The sequence below is a fragment of the Gossypium hirsutum genome, chromosome A03 (genome assembly GCF_007990345.1).
Source record: "Gossypium hirsutum isolate 1008001.06 chromosome A03, Gossypium_hirsutum_v2.1, whole genome shotgun sequence".
Lineage (NCBI taxonomy): Eukaryota > Viridiplantae > Streptophyta > Magnoliopsida > Malvales > Malvaceae > Gossypium > Gossypium hirsutum.
This window is the reverse complement of record NC_053426.1, coordinates 34,217,495-34,232,412: the sequence shown is the minus strand read 5'-3', so window position 1 is coordinate 34,232,412 and position 14,918 is coordinate 34,217,495. Positions and strand designations below refer to the sequence as shown.

General features: G+C 34.9%; 1 protein-coding gene across 1 annotated transcript; it reads left to right on the top strand.

Moving 5' to 3' along the window:
* The first annotated feature begins 4,618 nt into the window (after window positions 1-4,618).
* Window positions 4,619-5,761, top strand: LOC107960816 (26S proteasome non-ATPase regulatory subunit 14 homolog). Its single transcript, XM_041098344.1, has 3 exons — window positions 4,619-4,958; window positions 5,260-5,437; window positions 5,594-5,761. The coding sequence occupies exons 1-3, from the start codon at window positions 4,817-4,819 to the stop codon at window positions 5,739-5,741; spliced, it is 468 nt and encodes a 155-aa protein (XP_040954278.1). The 5' UTR covers window positions 4,619-4,816; the 3' UTR covers window positions 5,742-5,761.
* The last annotated feature ends 9,157 nt before the right edge of the window (window positions 5,762-14,918 follow it).

Sequence of the window (14,918 nt, the reverse complement as noted above, 5' to 3'; positions counted from 1 at the left end):
TAGTTTAAAACTACTTCTTGTTTAGATTAAATTAGAGTTCTAGTATACTTAAGAGTTCTATTTTGATCTATTTAGCTAGCCTATATATAGGCCTTTGCATTGTATGCAATTCATTAATTACTCTTTTGAGTTTATAAATTAGGATCATCTTCAAACTTTTCCTTAACAAGTTTTCTTTCTTGGATGGGAAATTAGAGTCGCTTAAAGGGGTTATGGATTCTTTGTGTTTCTAAGGCTTTTAGGACTTCTACATATCATGTTCTGTCTTTCTATCTATCTTCTTTATTCGCTTCCTTATTCTTCTAATCTTTGATTTATTATTTTATTTTAGTTATTTATTTTAATTGTTTTATTGGACTTGGATTCAATTTCATTTCAGGTTGTGTCAAAATTCAAGTTTCTTTCTGAATGTCTAGAGCCCTAAGTCAAATTCGCGACTTTGACAAACTTTACGATCCACTTCTGCATTTATCCACATCATCCTTTATCATATGGTATCAGATTTAGCCATTTTAGGTGTTCCTTATATATATATATATGTAAACTGATTTCTAGCAAATAGCCTCAAAACAAATTTTTTACCCCGACAATTTTCGGAAAAAAATATTTTTCAGTGGGTAAACGATTTTCAAATAATCTAAAATTTTACATACTATTTCTTGGCACTATTTTAGAGTAGTAAAAAAATTTCCCACAAAAAATGATTGAAAAAGTACAAAAAAATAAAATACGAAAAAAAATAAAAAATAAAAAAAATATTCTGTGGGTTGAATTTTATGCTGAAACTTTTCAGATTAGATCTATATTATTTGAGGAGGCCCCAGTTTAAATTTCGTGATTTTTGGAAATCGAGAACACCTCGAACAGAGTTTGTCAAGTTGTTTTGTAATTTTTCGAGTTTTCGGGTTTCAGCAATTTTCAGTGACTTTTAGCCTTAGGTTTTCATTTGTTTTTTATTATTATTTTTTTTATTGTTCCTTTATGCATTCTAACACTTTATTGTTTCTTGTGTTAGTAGGTTAAAGCACATTGCACAATCTTTCCCCTGTGCAACAAAATTCTTTGATGTCTAGCTGATTTTGGACTCATAGTGCTATTAGGTTTGCTTTTTTAGTTTGATTCTAATACATTTTGATTGATTGATATAGTCACTTTTTAAAAGACTCACAAGATTAATTCTTACCTCATTGAGAATTTTATTTTTATTTCTGAGTGCATAACAATGAGGTTTGTTTAATTTTTCTTTTCTTGAGTGTTGTGTTCTTTTCAGGCTTTAATAATGATTCACGATACTATGATTGAGAAGTTGCAAAGGAAAATAGAGGAACTATTAGACAATGGGAGATGGTCAAACGAAAAGAGGAGTAAAATTGGTCTCTCACCTGTTGTGATATGTTATTGGTGTAATTCAAAAGATCATGAGGGTTTCCGATGTCCAATTAAATACCCAAATAAAGAGAACATGATTGAGCTATCACCTTTTGTGCAATGTTATGGGTGTAGTTCAAAAGATCAGAAGAGTTTCTAATGTCCAATTAAATATTCAAAAAGAGAAGAAAGTATGACTTTGTACCTTTTGTTGATTATTATTTTAGTGGAAAAGAGATATGTGATGACGAGCTTTGTGAATTAAAAAAAGATGACAGTGAGAATTTTTTCCTCGAATCTATGGAGTTAGATGAGATAGAAATGATATGTTCTCCTGCTGAGATGTATTGTACTGAATTGAATATTTATGATACTTGTGAGGGGGATATGGGAAGTGAGGAAAAATCATATGAAAATACCGAGAGAGTAGAGACCTTGAGTGATAAAAGTCTACTTGATGATCCAAATTTGGTGAGTGAAAATCCATATAAGGTAAAATTGAAGAGTTCTCACGAGGAAAAAAAATATGAAAAGAAAGAAAATACCCATACAAAAGTGAGGAATGATTATGTTTTAACTTACCCTAACTCAAATGTTTAGTGGTGTTTCTTTATTGCAGGACTTCATGGATCCATTGACGAACTCTCAATTATATTACTCTAACATCGATAGACGATTTTACTTGTGGGAAATAGGTAAGTTAAATATTGATAATTCCCCACAAGTGCTACAAAGTAAGAAAGGTAAAGAAACATTAGAAATTTATTTAAGAAGGCATACCTTGAATGTTTTTGATAAGAATGCTACTGGTTTTGTTTGCAAAATATTTCCTTACAACATGCTTTCTCGTTGGTCAAATTTTATTAAACCTTGGTCTGACAGTTCAACTGATTTTATGGGTTTATCTAAATTTGTAAAGGTTAAAAATAGTAATTTTGTTGTATTAAATAAGTTTTTTAAAGCATTTTACATATTTTATCTTGCAAAAAAAAATTTATCTTAACCTTTAACGATGATTTTTTACATAATAATATTAAACTTCTTGATTTTTATAATTATGTAAAATTCTTAACTCATCGTTGGAAATTCTTATGGATGACCATGCATATTAAAAGAAAGTTATAGGTTATTTTTTACTTGAAGACTCATGTACCTAACACTTCATTGTTTAGTATTGATACCTTGTTTTTAAAGGAGACATACATGATCGAAGTTGATTTGCAGGATCAAAATAATGCCTTAGATCCTAGAGATAGTTTTTGCACACAAGAAAGCTTAGGTAAGTATTTTTTTCATTTTATCATTATTTATTCTAATCCTTTTTCTTTTTGTGTAGCTAAAGATTCAGGGACAAAGCTTCGTGAGGAATACGAGTAGCTCAGTCCAATTCAAAGGCCATAATAGAGATGGGCCTTTCTAAGTACTCAAGCAGATCAATGACAATGCCTAACAAATAGATCTGCCCGATTTGATGACGAATATTTTTGAGGAAGAGGGGAATGATATGAGCTCAAAGCCCAAAATAAGGCTCATGAATGTGATGGGCTCAAATTTCCTCATGGCCTAATAACGAGGTCGAAGGTCAAGCAAATCCGAGCAAGATTGAATGGGACCATCCAAGACTTCATTACCAAGGCCCTAGATGCGTACACGACCGAAAATGAAAATCAAGATTCACTTTCTTGTTATCAAGAAAATCAAGAAACCGAATCTTGGTCCAATTTTTCTGTTTCGAACAATTTCAAGAATCAAGAAAATCAATATTTCTCATATTGGAAATCTTGGTCCAAGAAACCGAATCTTGTAGCCAAGGCACATCGGATTTCATGTATGAGCTTGAACGAGCCAATTTCGAGAGTACAGAAATCACAAGACCAAGTTCTTGAAAAATGGCCTGTTAAGATGTCTCTAAGCCCATCCTAATGTTTGGAAAGTAATTTAATTGAATATCAGACCAATATATCAAAGTGACCCAAATTGTAAAAATATTTAAACTATAGGTCCAATTTTATTTTAATAGGTGGATCGTCATGTAATAATTCAGCCCCAAGAGCCCATTTAAGTCCTTTGGTTAAATTCCTATTAAAAGTCCACATTTAGAATTATTTTATTTTTTTTATTTGATGAGTTGTTATGTTAGTTATTCCCTTAGGGTTAGGAAAACTTATTTTGAGGGCCTATAAGTAGCATGGACGTTCACCCTTATACACATACAATTAATTTATGTTTTTTTTGAGTTAATAATAATTTTCTTTGAGTTTTTCTTTAAGAATAGCTCTTGAGTTTCTTTTAAAAGCTGTTTTAACAATCTTTCAGGTTGTGGGAATCATCTTCAAGCTTTTTCTTACCAAGATCTTTTTCTTGGAGGGGGAATTAGAGCCATTGAAAGGAGTTGTGGATTCTTATTGTTTCTAAGGCTTCTTAGGACATCGTCTTCTCTTTTTCTATCCTTAATTTATCATTTATTGCTTATTTAAGTTAGTTCTTACTGTTTTGACGTGCCGATTTTATTTTTTTTCATTCTAGGTTAAAAGTTGCTTCAAGAAAGATATTCTCCTATCTTGTTCCATCAAGAAACACATCAAAATTAGGAGTTTTAATCTTTTCTTGTTGTTTCAAGTATTATTGCACAAAATAGTTTGCTTTTATTTTTAAAATCACTTGTAACAAATCTGTTTGTGTTTTATTTTTCCATATTTGGCTGGGGCGTTTTCTTGAGGTCCAAGGACGGTTTCTTTCCATCCAAGAAACCCTAATTCATTATCTTTTGGACTCTTTATCATTCGGTTCATCTTTCTTTTGTTTTAATTTCGTTTGACTCTTTTTTGTGACAACTAATCTATTTTCATTATTTCTCATTTCAGTTTACGTTCGTCTAGAGATCTAAAATAAATTCGCAACTTTGACAAACTTTACGATCCGTTTCTGTATTCATCCACATCATTCTTTATTAGTGTCTCACTTATCATGCAAAATAAAAAAAATGAAAAAGTAACATGTGTCGCAATTAGACATGTCCCCAATGAACTTATAACAAAAAGTTAAAAAGAGAATGAAACAATAAAGAAAAACCAAAAGTTAAGTAAAGTGCTTGATTGAAACAATATGATAATTTAAAGATTTAATTAAAATATTTTAAAGTTTAAGAATCAATTTAAAAATTTCACCATTAATTATCTTATTAACGTGAAGTAAAATTTATCGGTATTATTATTATTTTAATAATGAAAAGGATTTGGGGTTATAGACAGAAAGTATATCTCCCAACATTTTTATCTTTAATTCTCGAATTGAAACCTTTTAACATTTTTATACACAATTTTATCAATTTAAATTCAAGTATTACAAAAATATCCGATTAGTTGTGAATCAGCAAGGAAAAAGAAACAAAAGATTTAGAGGCCATTGTCCTGCCACTAAGTAAAGGTTCCCAAAAGTCTGATTTACAATGTCTGGCATGGACAGATTACAGAGGATGTTCGCCGGTGCAGGAGGCACGTTGGGTCACCTGCCACCGGATTCCCGGACTCTCGACTTGTCGGAGCAAGTTTACATATCCTCTCTCGCCCTCCTCAAAATGCTCAAGCACGGTGAATTTCTCTCTCCTCTTCTCAACTTCTACTTTCTTAAACTATTTTTTTTTCATTTGCTTAGCTGATTAGGGATTCGCTGCCTTGTAGTTTCGTCTAGAAAGAAAACATAACAATCGATGGATTTATTTTACTTTGGTTTTGCAGTTTAAGGTTTAATAATAAAAAATTAATATTCCGATCTGCTTTCCTTTACTTGCCAATTGGAACACATGAGCTGTTTTTCAATTTCAAATCTGGGAATGAAGAGTTTAAAATTGTAGTCATGTTTTTGTTTTTGGCTTATGTGAATATTTTATAGGAAGAGCTGGAGTTCCCATGGAAGTTATGGGTTTGATGTTGGGAGAGTTCGTCGATGAGTACATTGTGCGTGTTGTTGACGTCTTTGCAATGCCACAGAGCTGTACATGTGTTAGTGTGGAAGCAGTGGATCATGTTTTTCAAACAAATATGCTTGACATGCTCAAACAAACAGGAAGGTATTAATTATTCTCTAGTTTATTCATATTAACTCATTTTAGTTCGTGGAAAAACTCAAGCATTGAAGAGAGAGCATTTGTATGGCAAGTTTAGATGGTTTTGCGCTTCTTGATAACCTCTATCTCCAGATTGTGAGCTGCTGTCTGGTTTTGTAGGCTTGAGATGGTGGTGGGTTGGTACCATTCACATCCTGGATTTGGCTGTTGGCTTTCTGGTGTAAACATAAACACGCAACAGGTGGTGCTTAACCTTTTGCATAGTGTAAAGCATAAACGTACTAGCCAACTTGCTTTGTTACTATAACTTAGAATATATTCTTATCAGTCATGAGCTTTATGTCTTTTGTTGGAGAAATTATTAGTTAGGCCCTTTGATACGGGGTTGCGCGCGGACCAAGATCGAGTTGCCAAGTCACGAGAAACTCCTACGAAAACCCTAAACAATTAGATCTGAAACGAAACAGAAAATTAAAAGATTAGATTTTGAATTTTCAGATCTGAAATAAAATCTCCAAATCAGCAAAGAATCAAATTGAGAATAGAAATAAGTGTTAGGGTTCTTGAAACCCTCAAGGAGATTGTGATTCTGCCCAATTGAACACCAAGATAGTTTTCCCCAAATTTCGACAATCTAATTTCACCCAAAAAGAGTATGGAAAAACCCTAGAAATTGGGGATTTTTGGGCTGATTCCTTAAGATAGAAAAAGGCTGAAAACACAATAAGAACAGAAAATAGATTAGATAATGATTCAGCACAAGTAGAAATAAAGAAAGAATTGACAGTAAGAAATTAAAAGATAAGTCCTAAGAAGCCTTGAAATCTCGAAAGATCTCACAACTCCCTTCAAACGGCTCTAATCTCCCCTCCAAAGAATATCAATGGCAAGAAGAAGGTTGAAGATGGCTCCCACAATCAAAAAGATTGTTAAAACAACTTCTAAAGAAAACTCAAGAGAAAATCCTTGAAGAACTCAAAGAGAATTTTCACTCAAATCAAATCTGAAATTTTCAATGTAATTGTAATGTAATGTAGGGTGGCTGGCCAAGCCATATAAATAGGCCTTTCAAATGTTTTCCTAATTTAATTAGAACACTAAAACTAAAACTAAAAAAAAAACTCCTAATTATTTTAATATGGAAATTCGGCCAAGGGTCTTTTATTTGGGACTCTTGGACTGAATATAAAAATTTAAACTAAGTAAAATAAATAAATAAATAAATAAAAATAAAACTTTACAACTTGGGCCACTTTGACAATTTGGCCTGATTTTCAACTAAGTATGGATGGATTTCTTGATTGGGCTGGGAATTTGCTTATTGGGCCTCGCCTTCAAGAATTTGGGCTTTTGTGACTCGTATCATTCCCCCCTTCCTCAAAAGATTCGTCCTCGAATCTGAAAAATCAAATGAACTCGACTTTCCTCTATCGAACGGGAGTAATGGCAATTGAGTCCACTGAAAAGAATAGCCATGAAATAGTAAATAGCAACACAAACAAGCTTGTAGTCCAATTATAAGCATAATAGAACATGTATAACGCATGTGAATGGACAGATTCAGATTACCATGCAAACAATCTAATTTACTCACCACTGCCTCGTCAAATATTTGAAACAAAGATGGACATGTTTTAAGGCATTCAGTCGTCTCACATTGTTCCCACAAACCATGAATAAATTGCGAGTAATAAATCAAATGGTAAACATTATCGTCACAAGTAGGTATTTGAAAAGATTCACATGGTTCACAGAGTTGCATAATCATACCATGCATTAATCGACGGTCTATAGATTCACTCACACATGCATTATCAAAAACAAGAATCTTTTTATCAACCATCAAACAGATAGATCATCAATAAATAAAATAGGACAGTCAAGCACGTTTCGATCTAAGTGTTCATCAACACGATCTTTATCACTATCCGAGGAGTACAAAAGTGTTTCAAAGGTTTCAAGCATCTTACCTCGATAAGCAGAAGAATAAGGGTCGATTTTACCTTTTTCATTTAAAACAAACCTTCGCTCATCGGGGGCATAGTGTAGTCGAATCTCCGTTGTTGAGTTAACCTTTGTCAAATGGAACTCAAACTTCATGTACAACCACATAAACTGTTTAAGGCACGAATATAAATTGAAAACAAATTTGGAAAATTTCGTTACCTTATTCTCCAAAATAGATTTGGACAAATTCGAGGATTTTACACAAGGTAAATCAAGAGAATAACAAATCACGCTTCTTTTCGTAATGACTTTATCAACCACAATCGAAGAGTAACAATTAATCGGATCAAAATGAGGGGATCTTTTAAGAACTAAGTCACCAAAAGTTTTATTAATAATTTTCAAATCTGCACTGGACTCGGTTTCTAAAATTTCCTTACCTCGCTTACCTTCGGGATCATGTAGTGTGATTTCATCTTTGCCTAAGTTGATCGTATGAAAGCGTCTTTCATTTGAGAGGTATTGAAGTTGAAAGTTATCTTTCGATCTTTCGGGAACCTGAAAAGTAGCAACACAAGAAAAATTCATATCTTGGTTAGTGGAAACATTCCTCACTAGCCTTTCCTCGTCTTTTTCTTTTGTTTCTTTTTCTAACTCATTTTCTCTTCTTTCTTCAACTTCTTTTTCAATTTTCTTTCTGTTTCACATTCCTTTTCACTCTCAATCTCTTTTTGCTCTTTTTCATTCTCTTTTTCTTTTCCTCACTTGTTTTAACAGAATTTTTCAGTTTGATTTGGTCCTCATGGACTTGTTCCAGAGTGAGCGGCACTAAGGTGAGTTTCTTTCCTTGATGCTTGAAAGAATACCTATTGGTACGACCATCGTGAGTGACTTTTCGATCCAGTTGCCACGGTTCTCCTAGCAACAAATGGCAGGCTTGAATAGGCATTACGTCGCACACAACTTCGTCTTGATACTTACCGATAGAAAAGGCGATGCGCACTTGTTGAGTGACCCTAAATTGGCCTTCGTTGCTAAGCCCTTGTAGTTGATAAGGTTGTGGATGCTTGGTAGTGGTTAAGCAAAGCTTTTCCACCATCGTCGTGCTGGCTATGTTCGAGCAACTTTCACCATCAATAATAACTCTACAAAGCTTACCTTGTACGTGGCAGCGAGTATGAAAGAGATGTTCTCGTTGCTGCTCGCTCTTTGGTTTTGCCAAAGATGATTGTCCATGATCATGACAATCATCATCCATTCTAGGGACACGTTGAGGGTTGCACCTATGGGGCTGGTTATCCCTATCTTCCTTAATTGGATCTCGATATTGATGTTTTTGATTCACTCGTACCTCATTCAAAGTAGTATTCAATGCTTGAAGTGTAGCATTTATTTGTGTGATTGCAGCAGTATGTCTGTCTAACTGTTGTTGGACTTTCATAAGTGCATCATTATTATCACCTTTAGACATCTTCAAAACCTGTAAAAAATAAACACTCAACACTCAAAATAAAAGTTAGCAAACCTCACCATTAATCACTCAAAAAGAAAAATCAAATTCTCAATGAGGTCGAATTCAATCTTGTGAGTTCTTTATCAGAGTTTATATCAACCAATTAGAGAGTGTGAGCCAAACTACCAAAGAATCCTAATTTGCACTAGGATGCCAAAAACTGACGAGACACCAAGTGATTCGTGTTGCACCGAGGAAGGATTGTGCACACGTTTAAATCCTACTAACACAAGAAACAAGAAGGTGTTAGATATTTTAAAAGGATAATAAAAGCAAACAAATGAAAACCTACAGCTAAGAATCAATAAAAATTGCTGAAAACAGAAAACCCGAAAAACTGTGGAGTAACTTGACAACTTCGTTCGAGGTGTTCCCGATCTCAAAAAATCACAAAATTAAATCTCGAATGTCCTTAAATATTTAATTTTTGATCTGGAAAGTTTGGGCACCAAACTCAACCCGCTGAATTTTTTTAAAATTTTTATTGGATTTCGTCTTTTTTTCGATTTTTTGACTTTTTTGACTGATTTTTTTGCAGGAATAAATTTTTTATATTCAATCACAGTGCCACAAATATGTATGTAAAATTTCAGATCAATTTGACAACGTTTACCCACTCAAATAAAATTTTTTTGAAAGATTTTTCTGGGTAAAACTGCTGTTTTTGCTTTAAAATATTGAGATCAGTTTAGAAATCAACCAAGAACACCCAAAACGCCCAAAATCTGATACCAAATGATACGGGGTTGCGCGCGGACCAAGATCGAGTTGCCAAGTCACGAGAAACTCCTACGAAAACCCTAAACAATTAGATCTGAAACGAAACAGAAAATTAAAAGATTAGATTTTTGAATTTTCAGATCTGAAATAAAATCTCCAAATCAGCAAAGAATCAAATTGAGAATAGAAATAAGTGTTAGGGTTCTTGAAACCCTCAAGGAGATTGTGATTCTGCCCAATTGAACACCAAGATAGTTTTCCCCAAATTTCGACAATCTAATTTCACCCAAAAAGAGTATGGAAAAACCCTAGAAATTGGAGATTTTTGGGCTGATTCCTTAAGATAGAAAAAGGCTGAAAACACAATAAGAACAGAAAATAGATTAGATAATGATTCAGCACAAGTAGAAATAAAGAAAGAATTGACAGTAAGAAATTAAAAGATAAGTCCTAAGAAGCCTTGAAATCTCGAAAGATCTCACAACTCCCTTCAAACGGCTCTAATCTCCCCTCCAAAGAATATCAATGGCAAGAAGAAGGTTGAAGATGGCTCCCACAATCAAAAAGATTGTTAAAACAACTTCTAAAGAAAACTCAAGAGAAAATCCTTGAAGAACTCAAAGAGAATTTTCACTCAAATCAAATCTGAAATTTTCAATGTAATTGTAATGTAATGTAGGGTGGTTGGCCAAGCCATATAAATAGGCCTTTCAAATGTTTTCCTAATTTAATTAGAACACTAAAACTAAAACTAAAAAAAAAAACTCCTAATTATTTTAATATGGAAATTCGGCCAAGGGTCTTTTATTTGGGACTCTTGGACTGAATATAAAAATTTAAACTAAGTAAAATAAATAAATAAATAAATAAAAATAAAACTTTACAACTTGGGCCACTTTGACAATTTGGCCTGATTTTCAACTAAGTATGGATGGATTTCTTGATTGGGCTGGGAATTTGCTTATTGGGCCTCGCCTTCAAGAATTTGGGCTTTTGTGACTCGTATCACCCTTCTTACCATGTCAGCCATGGTTCCTTCCAATAATATAGTGCCAAGGTTATTTTTACATGTAATTTATTTACTAATAATTTCTCTCAAAATTCAGAAATTTTGCATATTCCTACCCATGAGCTTCCCTTCTCTCTGACCTTGCTATGCTACCAAACCTCTATACAATTTTTAAAAGAATCACTGTATTTTTTTATAACACATTAACCATCAATCATCCATTTCTCCATACATAATGCACAAAATCAATGTTTAAATTGATGAAGAATTGGCAAGAACTAATGGAGATGAATTCCATCCATTGATTTTGATACTAATTTTACTACGCCTACAACATTTTCTCTCCTTAAATCTATTTTCCTTTTATGGGTTCTCTTTGGTTTTTCACACACTCTCTCTCCCTCTCCCTCTCCCTCCCTCTCCCTCCCTCTCCCTCTCCCTCTCCTTCTCCCTCTCTCTCCTCTCTAGCTCTCTCCCTCTCTCGCTCTTCCTCCCCCTCCCCCTCTCGCTCTCCCTCTCTCTCCCCTCCCTCTCTCTCCCTCTCTCTCTCTCTCTCTCTCTCTCTCTCTCCCCTTCTCTCGCTCCCTCTCCCTCTCTTTCTCTTTCTCTCTCCCCTCTCCTCTCCCTCCCTCTCCTTCTCCTCTCTCTCTCTCTCCTCTCCCCTTCTCTCGCTCCCTCTCCCTCTCTTTCTCTCTCTCTCTCCCCTCTCCCTCTCCCTCTCCCTCTTCCTCTCCCTTTCCCTCACTCTCCTCCTCTTTCTCTCCCTCTCCTTTCCTCCTCCTCTCTCTCACCCTCTTTCCCTCTCTCTCTCTCTCCCCCTCTCTCTCCTCTCGCTCTCTCCCTCTTGCTCTCCTTTTCTCGCTCTCCCTCTCATTCTCCCCCTCTCTCTCTCTCTCTCTCTCTCTCGCTCTTTCTCTCCCCTTCTCGCTCCCCCTCTCTCTGGTTTTTAATTTTGGGTTCTCTTTGGATTTTAATTTTCTCTTTTTTTTCTTGTTAAAGAAAGACGCTGCAAACAGATTGCCAGAGTTTTAGTCTTTAATGTATAGGGATATGAATGGATTAATGGGTATTTGTTGCTTTGTCTTGATAATTCCTTTAGTCCAAAACTGGAAAAGAAAATGGATGAATTTTGAGAGAAGTTATTAGTAAAAATGGCATGTAGTAATATCTTTACGTGGCATTATATTTTTGGAGGAGACCATGGCTAATAAAGTAGGAAGGCCCACCTTATAATTTCTCGGGTTTTTTACCTTAATAATATAAAAAAATAAAAAAACAAAAATAGGTTGTTCCAAAGATTAAGTACCAAAATGGTACATTTGAAGTGGTAGAGAGTGGTGCATGGGCGGCACCACCCTTAATTTCTGACTGATTACAGTAAAAAAATAAAATAAAATAATGGAGTGGAAGGTGTCAGATAGGCGGCACCAGTTTGGGGTTTGACGTTTGGAAAAAAAATTATAGAACAAGAGAGGGAGAAGAGAAAAGAAGAAAGAAAGAAAAGAAAAGGTAATTTTTTAATATATTTGATATTACTAGAAATGAAAAATTTTATATTGTTAGAAATAGACTATTTTAATTCATTAAATTTTTTATATAAGTATTTATATGCCGTTCGAAATTGTTTTGAGATTTTTTGTTAATTTTTTAACAGATTGAGTATTGAAGATGGATAATTAGTTTTTCGTATGTGTTTATTTTGATGGAATCATCTTAACAACAACCGTTGGATATATATTTGAAACATGACAACAAATAGCAATGAAATTTAATAGAAATGTCTCGTTGGATAATATGAAAGGAAAGGTTAACGTAAAAATTGTTAGACGTTGTGGGAGCCGTTGTGGGAGAAGGATATCAAAACTTTTTTATAAGTTTCCAATTTCGACGGGTCCATCAAATTTACCGAAATAGAACTTGGAGATGACAAAGACAATTATCGCTCTTTATTGTGGCAATCAGAGTGACAAAAAATGCATCGATTCACTTATTTACTGAGTTTGTTGGTATGAGCAAAATGAAGATCTCACTGCATATAGTAAAGAACATGGAGCTCAAGAATCGTGCATGGTCGCTCTAATATCGTACGTTGATAATGAATTGACTATATGCGAGATCGATATTGATCTTAATGTTACATCCGATATTGATGTAGTTGGTGATAATTGATACGATAGTAGTGATCCTCGTGATCAAGAGGTCGATAGTGATGGTGATCCCGATATGGACGATGTTCCCGATGATATTGATGACGAAGACGTAAATGACGACGGAAACATTAACACGTCTACAATCGGGAACTAGATTCGACGTATTGTGATACACAATAATCCTAGGCCATACGTGTAGCTCATAGACCCCGACGCGACGCACGTAGCCGAGTTCTCAGAGTACCATGAAATACTTTCTGTTCACCGGTTGACTGCAAATTTCGATCCCGAGGAGTTGTTCGTAGGCCAGAGATTCGAAAATAAGGAAGAGTGCGTATATGATATTAAGTGGTATAACATTAATATATCAATGGACTATAAAGTCGCAGTGTCTAAACCAACATTAAATATTAGAGAGTGTTGGAAGTCAGCGGAAGGCTGTAATTGGTGGATATGAGCTGCATTTATTCAACATTCGCAGATGTAGGAGATACGGAAATTTGTTGGGCTTCACACATGCACATTAACACGTATGATAGAAGATCATCAAAAACTTGATTCCAAAACTATCTGTACTTGTATCGTACTAATGGTGAAAGACATGCTGACTATTAAAGTTTCGGTATTGATTGCTGAAATTTATGCACGATTCCAGTATCGATTATTATACTAAAACGCATGGATAGCTAAATAAATGGCAATGGAGAAATTGTACGGGGATTTCGATGCGTCGTATAACGAGTTACAGGGATGGATAGCTGCTATGTGGGTATACATACCAGGGACTATCATTGAGTTACAGATACAACTTTATTACAGCCCGAATGACCAACTACAACAGCCCGGATGACCAACTACAACCGGGAAAAAGAATTTTTCATCGAATGTTTTGGACATTTGATCTATGTGTGGCGCATTTCCTCACTGTAAGCTGTTTGTGCAAGTGGATGGGAATTGGCTATGGAAAATATGCACAGATCCTATTTCTTAGGGTTGCTCAAAACGGCATTAAGAACGTGCGCTCGATAACATTTTCAATCATAGACACGGAGAAAATGGAATCATGGAAATTCTTCCTTACCAATCTACGGAGGTATGTTATTAGCAACGATAATATTTGCATTATCTCCGATTGAGGAAAAGGATTAATTGTCCTCATTAGGTGTTTTGGTGTGTCATGAAGATCCGCTTACTGCATCCGGCACATTGCGGCTAACTTTCATCGAGATTATAAGAATGCAAACTGGAAGAGACAAGTTGTGAAAATGGGTAAAGGATAATCTTATCTTTTCAATATAAGTTTTAATATTTTAGTGCAATACTGTAACTTATCTTTTCTTAATACATATACGATGCATGAGCTAGAGCCATATATTTTTAGCCAAAGAATGACTCGACATAAGAGTGACATGAAGGGTTAAACTAACAAATATTTTCGAAAATGGTTGGGTATCATGGAGCCTTGGCAATGGGCTCAAAATTTTGACGAGAGCTTTCGTTATGGTCAAATAACCATAAACTTATGGAGGGAATCAACATTGTGTTGTTGAAAACACCACATCTTCAAATTTCATTTGTCTTCTCAGCTACATTCTACATGTTAGCTACCTTGATGCCAAGAATGGGTCAACAACAATTCAACCAGATGTAGGTGGGACACGTGTTTGTCCAAGATGTCAGGGATGCAATTGTTGCAAACCGTTTGATGACAAGATCGATGAATGTAGAAATATATTCACGATGTCTTGAAATGTTTCGAGTTACAGAGACCATCGGTCATTGACCCGGTATACCACCTAGGTCCTATGGAGTTTACCATCGGTCATTGACCCGGTATACCACCTAGGTCTTATGGAGTTTATCTCTGAAACAGACAGTGCGATTGAATGAGGTTCCAAACAGTTCATTATCCATGTGCGCATGTCGTGGCAGCGTCTGCTAAAGTCTCGCTCAATGTTGAACAATTTTTCGATGATGTGTACACTCTCGAACACACGTTGCGTGTCTGGTAGAATGAGTTCCCCATCCTACCTGACCTGTCTACGTGGAAGGTGCCTCCGACAATTTTCGAGCTTGTCCTAGACAGAGGGTTGCATAGGAATCTGAGAGGTAGTCCGCAATAATCCAGAATCCGTAATGAAATGG